This window comes from Aegilops tauschii, chromosome 5, assembly GCF_002575655.3.
Source record: "Aegilops tauschii subsp. strangulata cultivar AL8/78 chromosome 5, Aet v6.0, whole genome shotgun sequence".
NCBI classification, from domain to species: domain Eukaryota; kingdom Viridiplantae; phylum Streptophyta; class Magnoliopsida; order Poales; family Poaceae; genus Aegilops; species Aegilops tauschii.
The window spans coordinates 463397203-463410823 of NC_053039.3; the positions used below are offsets into that span (position 1 = coordinate 463397203).

Below are 13621 nucleotides of genomic sequence, written 5' to 3' on the forward strand. Positions count from 1 at the left end.
AAATCATATATATATTTCTATTGACTCGCTACTCATAATTTACCACTGTATCTATCTTTCGATGTATAGTGTTCTTCTTTTTGTCAAGAAAATGTGTGGTGTCATCAATGTAGATTACTTAATAGAACTTTAGAAAATAAATTTCAAAATGACATATATGTATAATTTATTTATTTTTGCATTCTTACTCTGTATTCTCTATGTACCTCGGTCATTTGTTCCATTACCTCCTTACTATCATATCTTCTTGAGGTCACCACTCTTGAATCAACATGACATACTAATCCGTGTCTTGTGTTCTCATTTTCACCATGAAACAACCAACGAGCTAAAGAGCTCGACAAGTCATATCATGCATGCTTTGGTGGACCAGGCTATCCTTTCAGACGGCAATCTACTAAAAAACTTGACGAATATGCTCCTTCCGTAGATGCTAGCAACAATAGACAGCCGTGGATAATTTCCTCTGGTCAAAATGACAAGCCACATTGTTCCACTAGTCCATCGGTGAGAGGATTGAACTGAGCTCAATCAGCACAAACCGCTCGAGAATCCATCGAGCAAGCAGATGCCAAACCACCTTGCATTTCCGTTCAACATGGCAATATCAACAATTTCAGTTCATGGCGTGCTAGCTAGCATAGCATAGCACACTGATGATTAGGATCTGCCTCGTATGGTTACATTAATTTGATTACAAAATGGTTTAACCGGTTCACCGTCGACGCAGCCAAACAGACATAGATCATCGTCAAGTATTTGTTGCATGTGAAGAGCAGCTCGGATGTTAATTATCTTTTGGCCAGAAGCCAAGCAAAAACACTTATGTTTTCTCTTGGAGCCGCACATCCCCATATTGCTGTGAGAGTAGTTTTTCTACACCCACCTTTGGTGCACCCAGGCAAGGAAACATACCAGAACATTTCGAAAAAATCTAAAACTTTGTGAGAATGATCTTGAAAGAATGTTAGAGAGGCTTACCAATTTTGGTGGTCAGATGACATCCGAGGAGCTCTATACAAAAAAGACAAAATTACTGAAAATTTCTCAAAATGTATGTGCACTGTTTGACCAAAATTTGTAATTTTGTTTTTTTGTACAGTTTTCATCGGATGTCGTTTGATGAGCAATCTTGACAAGTCTCTCTAACATTTATTGATGATCATTTCCATAAAGTTTCACATTTTTTCGAAATGCTTTGGTATGTTTTCTTGCGTGGGTGCACGATGGATGCATCGAGGGGGGGTTTAGCCACTACTTTCCCTATTGCTGTTAGACGAATTGTATACGTTGCCAACAGACAACGTTTCAGTTTGCTTACCGCTGCCAGCCACATCTGTCAATGGAAGAACTACTGATAAGGTGACAACCGACAAGAACTCATAAACGGATACACATGCATCAAACGAAAGCACCCATCAGTTTTCACTCGGTGGTTGGTATTTTCTGACGAAGGGAATTTTTATTGACTCCAAATGTACATCAAACGGATACAAAGTATGATAAGCAACATCAGGCCTCTGCATAATTAAGATGCACACAGCCAAACAAAAGCAAATTCAAAAGAAGGTAAAAAACACGACAACGGTAGGATCATATAGAACCGACACTATGCTTATGTCGAAGGAGGTGGTGTACCAATCCGGAGATTATGCTGCCACCCATGCAGGGTAAAGACTCTGGCCACCCGTTCCAACCGCATACACACCGCCTTGACTATCGGTTGGTATCTCGTTTGGTGTAGCATAGACCATGTACGAAACGAGTACATACAGATGAAAACAGCCTAAAAAGGAGAGGTGTTTTTGCCCTCAAACACCAAATCATTTCTCCATAACCAAAGCCCTCATAATAAGACATATGCTCCTGTCGGAATTAGCATTTTAAACATATTTGAAATTCCGTCCAAATAAGGACAAAAAATGTTGGCAACACTTACGGGTGAATACAAATTGGACCCTATTTGGATGAGTGAACAAGTACAACACGCAAACTTGCATTGAAAAAAGAGATTTTGATTGTCTTGTCATGAGTACATAAAGTACACATCTTACTTCCTTGCCAACTACGATGGGCGAGATTGTCTTTGATTAGCACAACTCACCTTCGAAGAGACCACATAAAGATTTAACTTTTAGTAAAATCTTCGACATCCAAATTTCCTTTTTATTATCCACTAGGACCTGTGAATGCATGAGCACACAGTATATAGGGTAGACTGTAAAGGACCCAGATGTAGTGAGATTCCAACGAAAAACATTCCGTCCTTATGTCAGGTTAATCGACTCTAATTGAGATAACATATTTTGCCCTCACATAAGATAGGGGCCAACCAAATCCCACCTGAAAGAAATATTCGGCGGGAATAAACTGAGCACATGTGTCAGAGTATCATTTTTATCGCGAACAATGCGATACAAAGTTGGATATTGTTCTCAAAGGCTGAAATTGCCTAGCCAGTTGTCCCCCAGAAACGAATCTCCGACACATCATTTATCGCGAAGGATGCAAAGCAAACAAAGTGTTTCTTCGTCTCCTTTAGACCAGACCAAATGTGCGAGTCGTCATGTTTCTAATAGATCCATGACACAACTTTTTGACCTAGATACTTATTGCGCAGCAGAGTTTATTTTTTACTAGGTGGTTGGTATGGGGGGAATATCTGGTACTCCCACCCCTAAGGTGCTCCCGGTGCTCCAAACTCGGTAGCACATTTTAAAATGTTCAAAAAATTCTGAAAAAAAACCAAGCACATTGGCACAGCATTAATGAATGTTGTTAAAAAAATTCAAATCAAAATTCAAAACATTGCTCGAGATACAAAAATGACAAAATGGACATTAATGTAATAATGGGCCTAATCTAAAGCCCAACTTATGTTATGTACTATTTACTGTCGAATTTGTCATTCATGTTTCTCGAGCTATATTTTGAATTTTCATTTCATATTTTTTGACAACATACATTAATGTTGTGTCAATGTGCTGGATTTTTTCAGAATTTTTCGAACATTTAAAAAATGAGTTTGCTTTCTAATAAAAAAATTAATTGCACAGCCCTTCTCTTTACATAATTACTCTTTTGGTATTATGATAATTGTGACGCACCGGCGTTGGACATCCCACGCCTACCCCACCGGTGTTGGCATCGGCGTCGTTTGGACGATCGCCTTAGACCTGTCTCTCTCTCAAAGCATTACGCCGGGTGTCGCAATGTTCTCGGTGGATGGCAAAGTTACTCTGGTGCATATATTACCCAAATGAACAAAAGAACTACAAGGAAAAAACATTAAAATTGAAAAGGAAAATAAATTCAAAATGGAAACCCGCCCTATTTCTTATATATATATATATATATATATATATATATATATATATATATATATATATATATATATATATATATAAGAAATAAGAAAGGTAAACTCGCCCTATTTGGCGAGTCCATGCTTCACACGTGTGTGCGTGTGTTTACGATGTTCGTGTCCTCCATGTCCAACTAATTATCACGTGGACGTGTGGAGATGTGTCTCCGGTAGATTTGTCTTTGGTGGATCTGCTCGGATCCGGTCTTTGCTTGTCTACGTTCATATATGTTCAGGTTGGATCCATTCGATCTACGCTACTCTTCATCGGTGACGGTTGATGTTCTGGTGCACTGGTCCTATGGGGCCTCAGCACGACGAGTCTACTACAACAAGTTTTGCCCGGCTCCGGCGAGGGTGCAATGACGGCAGCGTGCCTTCGGCTCGTTTCAGTGTTTGTAATCGTCGCTAGATGGTCTATGGATCTGGAAGTAATTTTTATTATTTCTGGTGTTCGTTGTACTTTCATGATTAAAGATGAATAGATCGAAAGTTTCCTCGCAAAAGATAATAATTGCCATGAGCTCCATCGTATCAATGTCTAACTCCATGATATATATTGGGCGAGCCATGCATGCTTGACGCGTACGTATGGGCGTGTGTTTACGATGGTCGTGTCATGTCCAAGTCCAACAAGTTAGGGTCATAAAGCTCCATCGTGTGAATGTCCAACTCCACGGTATATATAGGTACCGCCGTAGGTGCGCGTACATCAACCGATCGATAGAAAGGGCCAGCCGGCAAGCAAGGTTATTACTAGGAGAAGATGATGGGAGGAGGACTGCTGGAGCACCTCCGGACGTCGGTGTGGTTCTACGTGGCGCCAGTGGTGGCGGCCTGCGCGCCCATCGGCGTCCTCAGGACCTACTTCAACCAGCACCTCCGGCGGCCCCTCCGCCGGCTCCTCCCGTTCCTCGACCCCTTCGTCACCATCGACATCACGGCCGGCGACTCCGACGACAGCTACTACTACGAGTCCCGCGGCAGGGCCAAGTCGAGCGACGCCTACGCGGAGGTGCTGGCGTACCTAAGCGCGGCGTGCTCGCGGGGGGCGCGGGAGCTCCGGGCCGAGGGCGCCGCCGAGGGCCACGGCTTCGTGCTCAGCCTCCGCCAGGGCCAGGAGGTCGCCGACGAGTTCCAGGGCGTCACCATGTGGTGGTCCGCCGTCGCTCCGGACCAGCAGCAGCAGGGCGCCCGGGGTTGCTGCCGCCTTACCTTCCATGAGCGCCACCGGAAGCTCGTCGTCGATGAGTACCTGCCGCACGTCCGCTGTGCTGGCCAGGAGGTCACCTTCCTCAACCGCCGTCGCAGGCTCTACTCCAACAAGGAGGGCGTCAGCTACTAGTACGCACTCCAATTATTTTTTGATGACTAGCACGTAGTTGTAATTAATTTGTTTGAACTAATTAACCATGCATGTTGCATGCAGCTCGTCGTCCAGGGAGGTGTGGAGCTACATAGACTTCAACCACCCAACCACCTTCCAAACCCTAGCCATGGACCCCGCCAAGAAGCAGATGATCATGGACGACCTCAATGACTTCCGCAACAGCAAGGACTACTACCGCCGGATTGGCAAGGCGTGGAAGCGGGGCTACCTCCTATACGGCCCTCCTGGCACTGGCAAGTCCACCATGATTGCCGCCATGGCCAACTACCTCAACTATGACATCTACGACATTGAGCTCACCACCCTAAGCACCAACAGTGACCTCCGCAAGCTCTTCATCGAGACCACTGGCAAGTCAATTATCGTCATCGAGGACATCGACTGCTCCCTCGACCTCACCGGTAATCGTGCCAGAAAGGGTGGACGGCGACAAGCACAGGCAGACGATGCCCATGATTATGCCGATCCCAATAGGCTGACTTTGTCTGGCCTACTCAATTTCATCGATGGCCTTTGGTCGGCGCATAGCGGTGAGCGGATCATTGTGTTCACCACAAACTATGTCGGTGAGCTTGACCCTGCGCTGATCCGCAGGGGGCGGATGGACATGCACATTGAGATGTCGTACCTCAAGTTTGAGGCGCTCAAGACACTGGCCATGAACTACCTCCAAATGGAAACACACCCGCTATTCGACACCATCAAGGAGCTGTTGGACGAGGTGGAGATTGCCCCAGCAGATGTCGCCGAGTGTCTTATGGTGTCGAGGCGCACAGACCGTGATGCACAGGCTTGCTTGGACCGCTTGATTGGTGAGCTCAAGATGAAGAAAGAGGAAACCAAGGACATAAACAATAAGAAGGTCAGGACCAATAAGCATAGAAAGAAGGCAAAGACCAAAGCCAATGCAAAGAGGAAGGCCGAAGCCGAGAAAGAAAAGGTCGAAAAGGCAGCATCCGAGGACGATAACAAGAAGACCAATGACAACACGGAGAAGAAGGCCACAGAGGTAGAGGAGGAGAAGAAGGTCATCCAGGAAGATTAAATAAGAGTGACAAAGCGGAGGGAGATATGGATGCGCAAGACAAATGTCAAGGATGCCATAGCCAATGAAACAAGTTATATAGGAGTACTGTTTACCAAACTATATATTTAATCCTTTACTGTGTGTCGGTGAAAGCTGTGATTCTGGCGACGAATTTAATCGAGTACCAATCTATATATTGTCTACTATATGTGTCAAAAAAGTTCTATCATGTAGTGCTAATTAATTGGGAGCGTGTGATGTGAAATGCATTTGATTGCGTAAGTAGAGTAAAAAGAGTTACAGGGTACTAATTATTTTTGTTCACATATGTTCGTTTGCGGTTTGCATAAGGTTGCAAGAGGTGCTAAAGATTGAAGCTACCATGCAATTACAATTATGTCTCTGGATCATGGTGGGCACATCCTGGATTACCGGCTGTAACTGGATTCAGCGAGGGTCGGGTCCTATAAAGAAGCTATTGTTTGTTGGAGTGATTACTGGTTAGTGACGTGATCATACACTAAACGATTACAAATAAGCTGTAGATTTTACACCATGTATGTATGAATGTATCTTGCTTAATTATTGCAATTGCTTGCCAACATCCATTCAAAAGGGACACCTTCTCAGAAAGACGAGGCAGCGGCGGCTGTCTAAAGATGAAATAAGGTTCTTCTTGTCTAGCCTCCATCCCGATGGTGTATCTAGAATCGTCGAAGGACATATGGAGGTGTGTCTCCGGCGGATCTCGCGGGATTCGGTCGGTGGTTGTATTTGATGGATATGCTTGGATTCTGTTGAGCACGGTTGTCATTGCATGTATATCTGGCGGCTAGGATCTCTTGTATTTACTTCCTAGCTTAGCGATATCTCCCGATCCTTTCCCTGTATAGCGGATACGGTTGAGATCTCGCAGCCCTTGTACCTATATATGTGCCTAGTGCATGATCAATGAGAATTATCGATGCATACAATCAATTCTACATGGTATCACAAGTCAATCCTAACCCTAGCCTAGCCGCCGCCGCGCCTCCATCGTGCCGCCGCCGCCGCTCCCTCCACCCGCCGCCGCCGCCGCCGGTTCTCTCCGGCCGCCGCCGTCGCCGGTTGCCGCTGCACTAGCCGCCGCCGCCGCCGCGCTCTATCCTCCTTGTGCCGCCGCCGCAGGTCCTTGCCGCCACTGTGCCATCCTCCTCGCGCAACCACCGCACCTCCCGCTGCCGCCGCATCTCGTGGCCGCTGCATCTCCTGCAGCCGCTGCACTTCTTCTATATGCCCATCTTTTTTTCTTTTCTGCCGTTGCCCTCCTTCTTCTACAATAGCAGCCTAGGCTCACGTCCGCGTAGTATACGGCGAGGCCTATAGGCACGTTCATCCATCCAGCTGTGTGCTGGTGTGCTTGCTAGCTTGTACGTGCACGTGTGCTTGTTAGCTGGCGCCGCCGTCGCCTCTACTCTACCTCCCGCACTGCTGCTGCATCCTTCGCTCGTCAGCGCCCCTAACCCTCGCTAGCCAGCTCGATTGGAATCCATCCAGCTGTGTGCTTGTCTACTTGCTAGCTAGTACGTGCTTGTGTGCTTATTAGCCGCGGCTTCCTTTTCCTGCCCTAGCCAAAGCTGCCGTCACTGCGATGTCTCTTTTCGGCTACATGTACGCGGACGCACCGGCTCTCTTCACCACGCCCCATGTTTTCCCGGCGGGCCATCCGGCCTACTTCGCCGTGCGGCCGCAGCCGGCCGGTACTGACTCCGCGGCTCTACTCGCCACGCCGATGACCGGCGGCCATGCTCCGCCCGCCCCGATTCAGCCCTACGGCGGCTTCGCCTTGCTGCCGGTCTCATCGCCATGGGACCCTACTTCTTTGGCTGCACTGCATTCGGCCCATCACCGGCGGCGCTTGGTACCGGCGGCGCTTGGTACATGGATTCGGGCGCCACCGCTCACATGGCATCTCATCCCGGGATTCTAACCTCCTTCACTTCGGTTCATACTCCTACTCGCATCACCGTTGGTAACGGTTCCTTTTTACCTATCACACATGTTGGTCGTACTTCGTTTCCTTCCACATCTACGCCTATCACTATGTCTAATATTTTTGTTTCTCCTGATTTAGTTACGAACCTTGTATCTGTTCGTTGTCTTGCTCGTGAGAATCCCATTACCGTTGAATTTGACGATGTCGGTTTTTCTGTGAAGGACGCCCGTACTCGGATGGTCCTTCACCGTTGCGATAGTCCTGACGAGCACTATCCGGTGCACTCCTCTGCCACCGCCTCCACCACCCCAGTCGCCCTTGCCGCAGGTGTCGACCTTTGGCATGCTCGTTTAGGACACCCGAACTCCACCACTTTACGTCAAATTCTTAAGAGTTTTTCATTCGCATGCAATAAGTTCGACGAGCATACTTGTGAGGCTTGTCGTCTTGGCAAGCACATTCATATTTCGTTTAGCGCATCTACCACTATTTCCACCTTTCCGTTTCAGTTATTGCATAGTGATGTTTGTGTTGGAAATATGCCCTAGAGGCAATAATAAATGGTTATTATTATATTTCTGTGTTCATGATAATAGTCTATTATTCATGCTATAATTGTATTGTCCGGAAATCGTAATACATGTGTGAATACATAGACCACAACCTGTCCCTAGTAAGCCTCTAGTTGACTAGCTCGTTGATCAACAGATAGTCATGGTTTCCTGACTATGGACATAGGATGTCACTGATAACGGGATCACATCATTAGGAGAATGATGTGATGGACAAGACCCAACCTAAGCATAGCATAAAAGATCGTGTAGTTTCGTTTGCTAGAGCTTTTCCAATGTCAAGTATCTTTTCCTTAGACCATGAGATCGTGCAACTCCCGGATACCGTAGGAGTGCTTTGGGTGTGCCAAACGTCACAACGTAACTGGGTGACTATAAAGGTGCATTACGGGTATCTCCGAAAGTGTCTGTTGGGTTGGCACGGATCGAGACTGGGATTTGTCACTCCGTGTGACGGAGAGGTATCTCTGGGCCCACTCGGTAATGCATCATCATAATGAGCTCAATGTGACTAAGGCGTTGGTCACGGGATCATGCATTGCGGTACGAGTAAAGAGACTTGCCGGTAACGAGATTGAACAAGGTATTGGGATACCGACGATCGAATCTCGGGCAAGTAACATACCGATTGACAAAGGGAATTGCATACGGATTGATTGAATCCTCGACACCGTGGTTCACCCGATGATATCATCGTGGAACATGTGGGAGCCAACATGGGTATCCAGATCCCGCTGTTGGTTATTGACCGGAGAGGCGTCTCGGTCATGTCTGCATGTCTCCCGAACCCGTAGGGTCTACACACTTAAGGTCCGGTGACGCTAGGGTTGTAGAGATATATGTATGCGGAAACCCGAAAGTTGTTCGGAGTCCCGGATGAGATCCCGGACGTCACGAGAGGTTCCGGAATGGTACGGAGGTGAAGAATTATATATAGGAAGTCCAGTTTCGGCCACCGGGAAAGTTTCGGGGGTTATCGGTATTGTACCGGGACCACCGGAAGGGTCCCGGGGGTCCACCGGGTGGGGCCACCTGTCCCGGAGGGCCCCGTGGGCTGAAAGTGGAGGGGAACCAGCCCCTAGTGGGCTGGGGCGCCTCCTTGGGCCTCCCCCCCATGCGCCTAGGGTTGGGAACCCTAGGGGGGAGTTCCCCCTTGCCTTGGGGGGCAAGGCAACCCCTTCCCCCCTTGGCCGCCGCCCCCCCCCCCCCTTGGAGATCCCATCTCCTAGGGCTGCGCACCCCCCCAGGGGGCCTATATAAAGGGGGGAGGGAGGGCAGCATACAACAGCCTTTGGCGCCTCCCTCCTCCCCTGCAACACCTCTCTCTCTCGCGCAGAAGCTCGGCGAAGCCCTGCCGGAGAGCCGCTACATCCACCACCACGCCGTCGTGCTGTTGGATCTCCATCAACCTCTCCTCCCCCCTTGCTGGATCAAGAAAGGAGGAGACGTCGCTGCACCGTACGTGTGTTGAACGCGGAGGTGCCGTACGTTCGGCACTCGGTCATCGGTGATTTGGATCACGGCGAGTACGACTCCGTCATCCACGTTCATTGGAACGCTTCCGCTCGTGATCTACAACGGTATGTAGATGCACTCCCTTCCCCTCGTTGCTAGTAGACTCCATAGATGCATCTTGGTGAGCGTAGGAAAATTTTAAAATTATGCTACGAATCCCAACAGTGGCATCATGAGCCAGGCCTATGCGTAGTTATTATGCACGAGTAGAACACAAAGAAGTTGTGGGTGTTGATGTTGCCAATTCTTCTTGCCGCTACTAGTCGTTTCTTGTTTCGGCGGCATTGTAGGATGAAGCGGCCCGGACCGACCTTACACGTACGCTTACGTGAGACAGGTTCCACCGATTGACATGCACTAGTTGCATAAGGTGGCTAGCGGGTGTCTGTCTCTCCTACTTTAGTCGGAACGGATTCGATGAAAAGGGTCCTTATGAAGGGTAAATAGAAATTGGCAAATCACGTTGTGGTCATACGTAGGTAACAAAACGTTCTTGCTAGAAACCTACAAACCACGTAAAAACTTGCAACAACAATTAGAGGACGTCTAACTTGTTTTTGCCGCAAGTGATATATGTGATATGATATGGCCAGAAGATGTGATGAATGATATATGTGATGTATGAGATTGATCATATTCTTGTAATAGGAATCACGACTTGCATGTCGATGAGTATGACAACCGGCAGGAGCCATAGGAGTTGTCTTTATTATTTTGCATGACCTGCGTGTCATTGAATAACGCCATGTGATTTACTTTACTTTGTTGCTAAACGCGTTAGCCATACAAGTAGAAGTAATCGTTGGCGTGACGACTTCATGAAGACACAATGATGGAGATCATGATGATGGAGATCATGGTGTCATGCCGGTGACGAAGATGATCATGGTGCCCCGAAGATGGAGATCAAAGGAGCATGATGATATTGGCCATATCATGTCACTGTTTGATTGCATGTGATGTTTATCATGTTTTTGCATCTTATTTGCTTAGAACGACGGTAGCAAGTAGGATGATCCCTTATAATAATTTCAAGAAAGTGTTCACCCTAACTGTGCACCGTTGCGAAGGTTCGTCGTTTCGAAGCACCACGTGATGATCGGGTGTGATAGATTCTTACGTTTGAATACAACGGGTGTTGACGAGCCTAGCATGTACAGACATGGCCTCGGAACACACGCAATACACTTAGGTTGACTTGACGAGCCTAGCATGTACAGACATGGCCTCGGAACACGGAGGACCGAAAGGTCGAGCATGAGTCGTATAGAAGATACGATCAACATGGAGATGTTCACCGAGCTTGACTAGTCCGTCTCACGTGATGATCGGACACGGCCTAGTTGAACTCGGATCATGTTTCACTTAGATGACTAGAGGGATGTCTATCTGAGTGGGAGTTCATTAAATAATTTGATTAGATGAACTCAATTATCATGAACTTAGTCTAAAATCTTTACACTATGTCTTGTAGATCAAATGGCCAACGTTGTCCTCAATTTCAACGCGTTCCTAGAGAAAACCAAGCTGAAAGATGATGGCAGCAATTATACGGACTGGGTCCGGAACCTGAGGATCATCCTCATAGCAGCCAAGAAAGATTATGTCTTAGAAGCACCGCTAGGTGAAGCACCAATCCCTGAGAACCAAGACGTTATGAACGCTTGGCAGCAGCGTGCTGATGATTACTCCCTCGTTCAGTGCGGCATGCTTTACAGCTTAGAACCGGGTCTCCAAAAGCGTTTTGAGAAACATGGAGCATATGAGATGTTCGAGGAGCTGAAACTGGTTTTTCAAGCTCATGCCCGGGTCGAGAGATATGATGTCTCCGACAAGTTCTTCAGCTGTAAAATGGAGGAGAACAGTTCTGTTAGTGAGCACATACTCAGAATGTCTGGGTTGCACAACCGCTTGTCTCAGCTGGGAGTTAATCTCCCGGATGACGCGGTCATTGACAGAATCCTCCAGTCGCTTCCACCAAGCTACAAGAGCTTTGTGATGAACTACAATATGCAGGGGATGGAAAAAACCATTCCCGAGGTATATTCAATGCTGAAATCAGCTGAGGTAGAGATCAGAAAAGAACATCAAGTGTTGATGGTGAATAAAACCACTAAGTTCAAAAAGGGCAAGGGTAAGAAGAACTTCGAGAAGGACGGCAAGGGAGTTGCCGCGCCCGGTAAGCCAGTTACCGGGAAGAAGTCAAAGAATGGACCCAAGCCTGAGACTGAGTGCTTTTATTGCAAGGGAAGTGGTCACTGGAAGCGGAACTGCCCCAAATATTTAGCGGACAAGAAGAAGGCCGGCAACACCCAAGGTATATGTGATATACAAGTAATTGATGTGTACCTTACCAGTACTCGTAGTAGCTCCTGGGTATTTGATACCGGTGCGGTTGCTCATATTTGTAACTCAAATCAGGAACTACGGAATAAACGGAGACTGGCAAAAGACGAGGTGACGATGCGCGTCGGGAATGGTTCCAAGGTCGATGTGATCGCCGTCGGCACGCTACCTCTGCATCTACCCACGGGATTAGTTATAAACCTCAATAATTGTTATTTAGTGCCAGCTTTGAGCATGAACATTGTATCTGGATCTCGATTAATTCGAGATGGCTACTCATTTAAATCTGAGAATAATGGTTGTTCTATTTATTTGAGAGATATGTTTTATGGTCATGCCCCGTTGGTCAATGGTTTATTTTTGATGAATCTCGAACGTGATGTTACACATGTTCATAGTGTGAATACCAAAAGATGTAAAGTTGATAACGATAGTCCCACATACTTGTGGCACTGCCGCCTTGGTCACATTGGTGTCAAGCGCATGAAGAAGCTCCATGCAGATGGACTTTTGGAGTCTCTTGATTACGAATCATTTGACACGTGCGAACCATGCCTCATGGGTAAGATGACCAAGACTCCGTTCTCCGGAACAATGGAGCGAGCAACCAACTTATTGGAAATCATACATACCGATGTGTGCGGTCCAATGAGCGTTGAGGCTCGCGGAGGATATCGTTATGTTCTCACTCTCACTGATGATTTGAGTAGATCTGGGTATGTCTACCTAATGAAACACAAGTCTGAAACCTTTGAAAAGTTCAAGGAATTTCAGAGTGAAGTCGAGAATCAACGTGACAGGAAAATAAAATTCTTACGATCAGATCGTGGTGGAGAATATTTAAGTCATGAATTTGGTACATACTTAAGGAAATGTGGAATAGTTTCACAACTCACGCCGCCTGGAACACCTCAGAGAAATGGTGTGTCCGAACGTCGTAATCGCACTCTATTGGATATGGTGCGATCTATGATGTCTCTTACCGATTTACCGCTCTCATTTTGGGGTTATGCTTTAGAGACTGCCGCATTCACTTTAAATAGGGCACCGTCTAAATCCGTTGAGACGACACCGTATGAATTATGGTTTGGGAAGAAACCTAAGCTGTCGTTTCTAAAAGTTTGGGGATGCGATGCTTATGTCAAGAAACTTCAACCTGAAAAGCTCGAACCCAAATCGGAAAAATGCGTCTTCATAGGATACCCTAAGGAAACTATTGGGTATACCTTCTACCTCATATCCGAAGGCAAGATCTTCGTTGCCAAGAACGGGTCCTTTCTAGAGAAGGAGTTTCTCTCGAAAGAATTGAGTGGGAGGAAAGTGGAACTTGATGAGGTGATAGTCACCCCCTCCGAACCGGAAAGTAGCGCAGCGCGGGAAAATGTTCATGTGGTGCCTACACCGACTGGGGAGGAAGTTAATGATGATGATC

The 13621-nt window shown here is 47.0% G+C and overlaps 1 protein-coding gene across 1 annotated transcript; it reads left to right on the plus strand.

The window, feature by feature from the left end:
- The first annotated feature begins 4130 nt into the window (after positions 1–4130).
- LOC109739261 (AAA-ATPase At3g28610-like) lies at positions 4131–5799 on the plus strand. The gene is made up of 2 exons (XM_020298349.1): positions 4131–4708; positions 4794–5799. Exons 1-2 carry the CDS (start codon positions 4131–4133, stop codon positions 5797–5799), a joined length of 1584 nt encoding a protein of 527 aa, XP_020153938.1.
- Positions 5800–13621: the final 7822 nt, after the last annotated feature.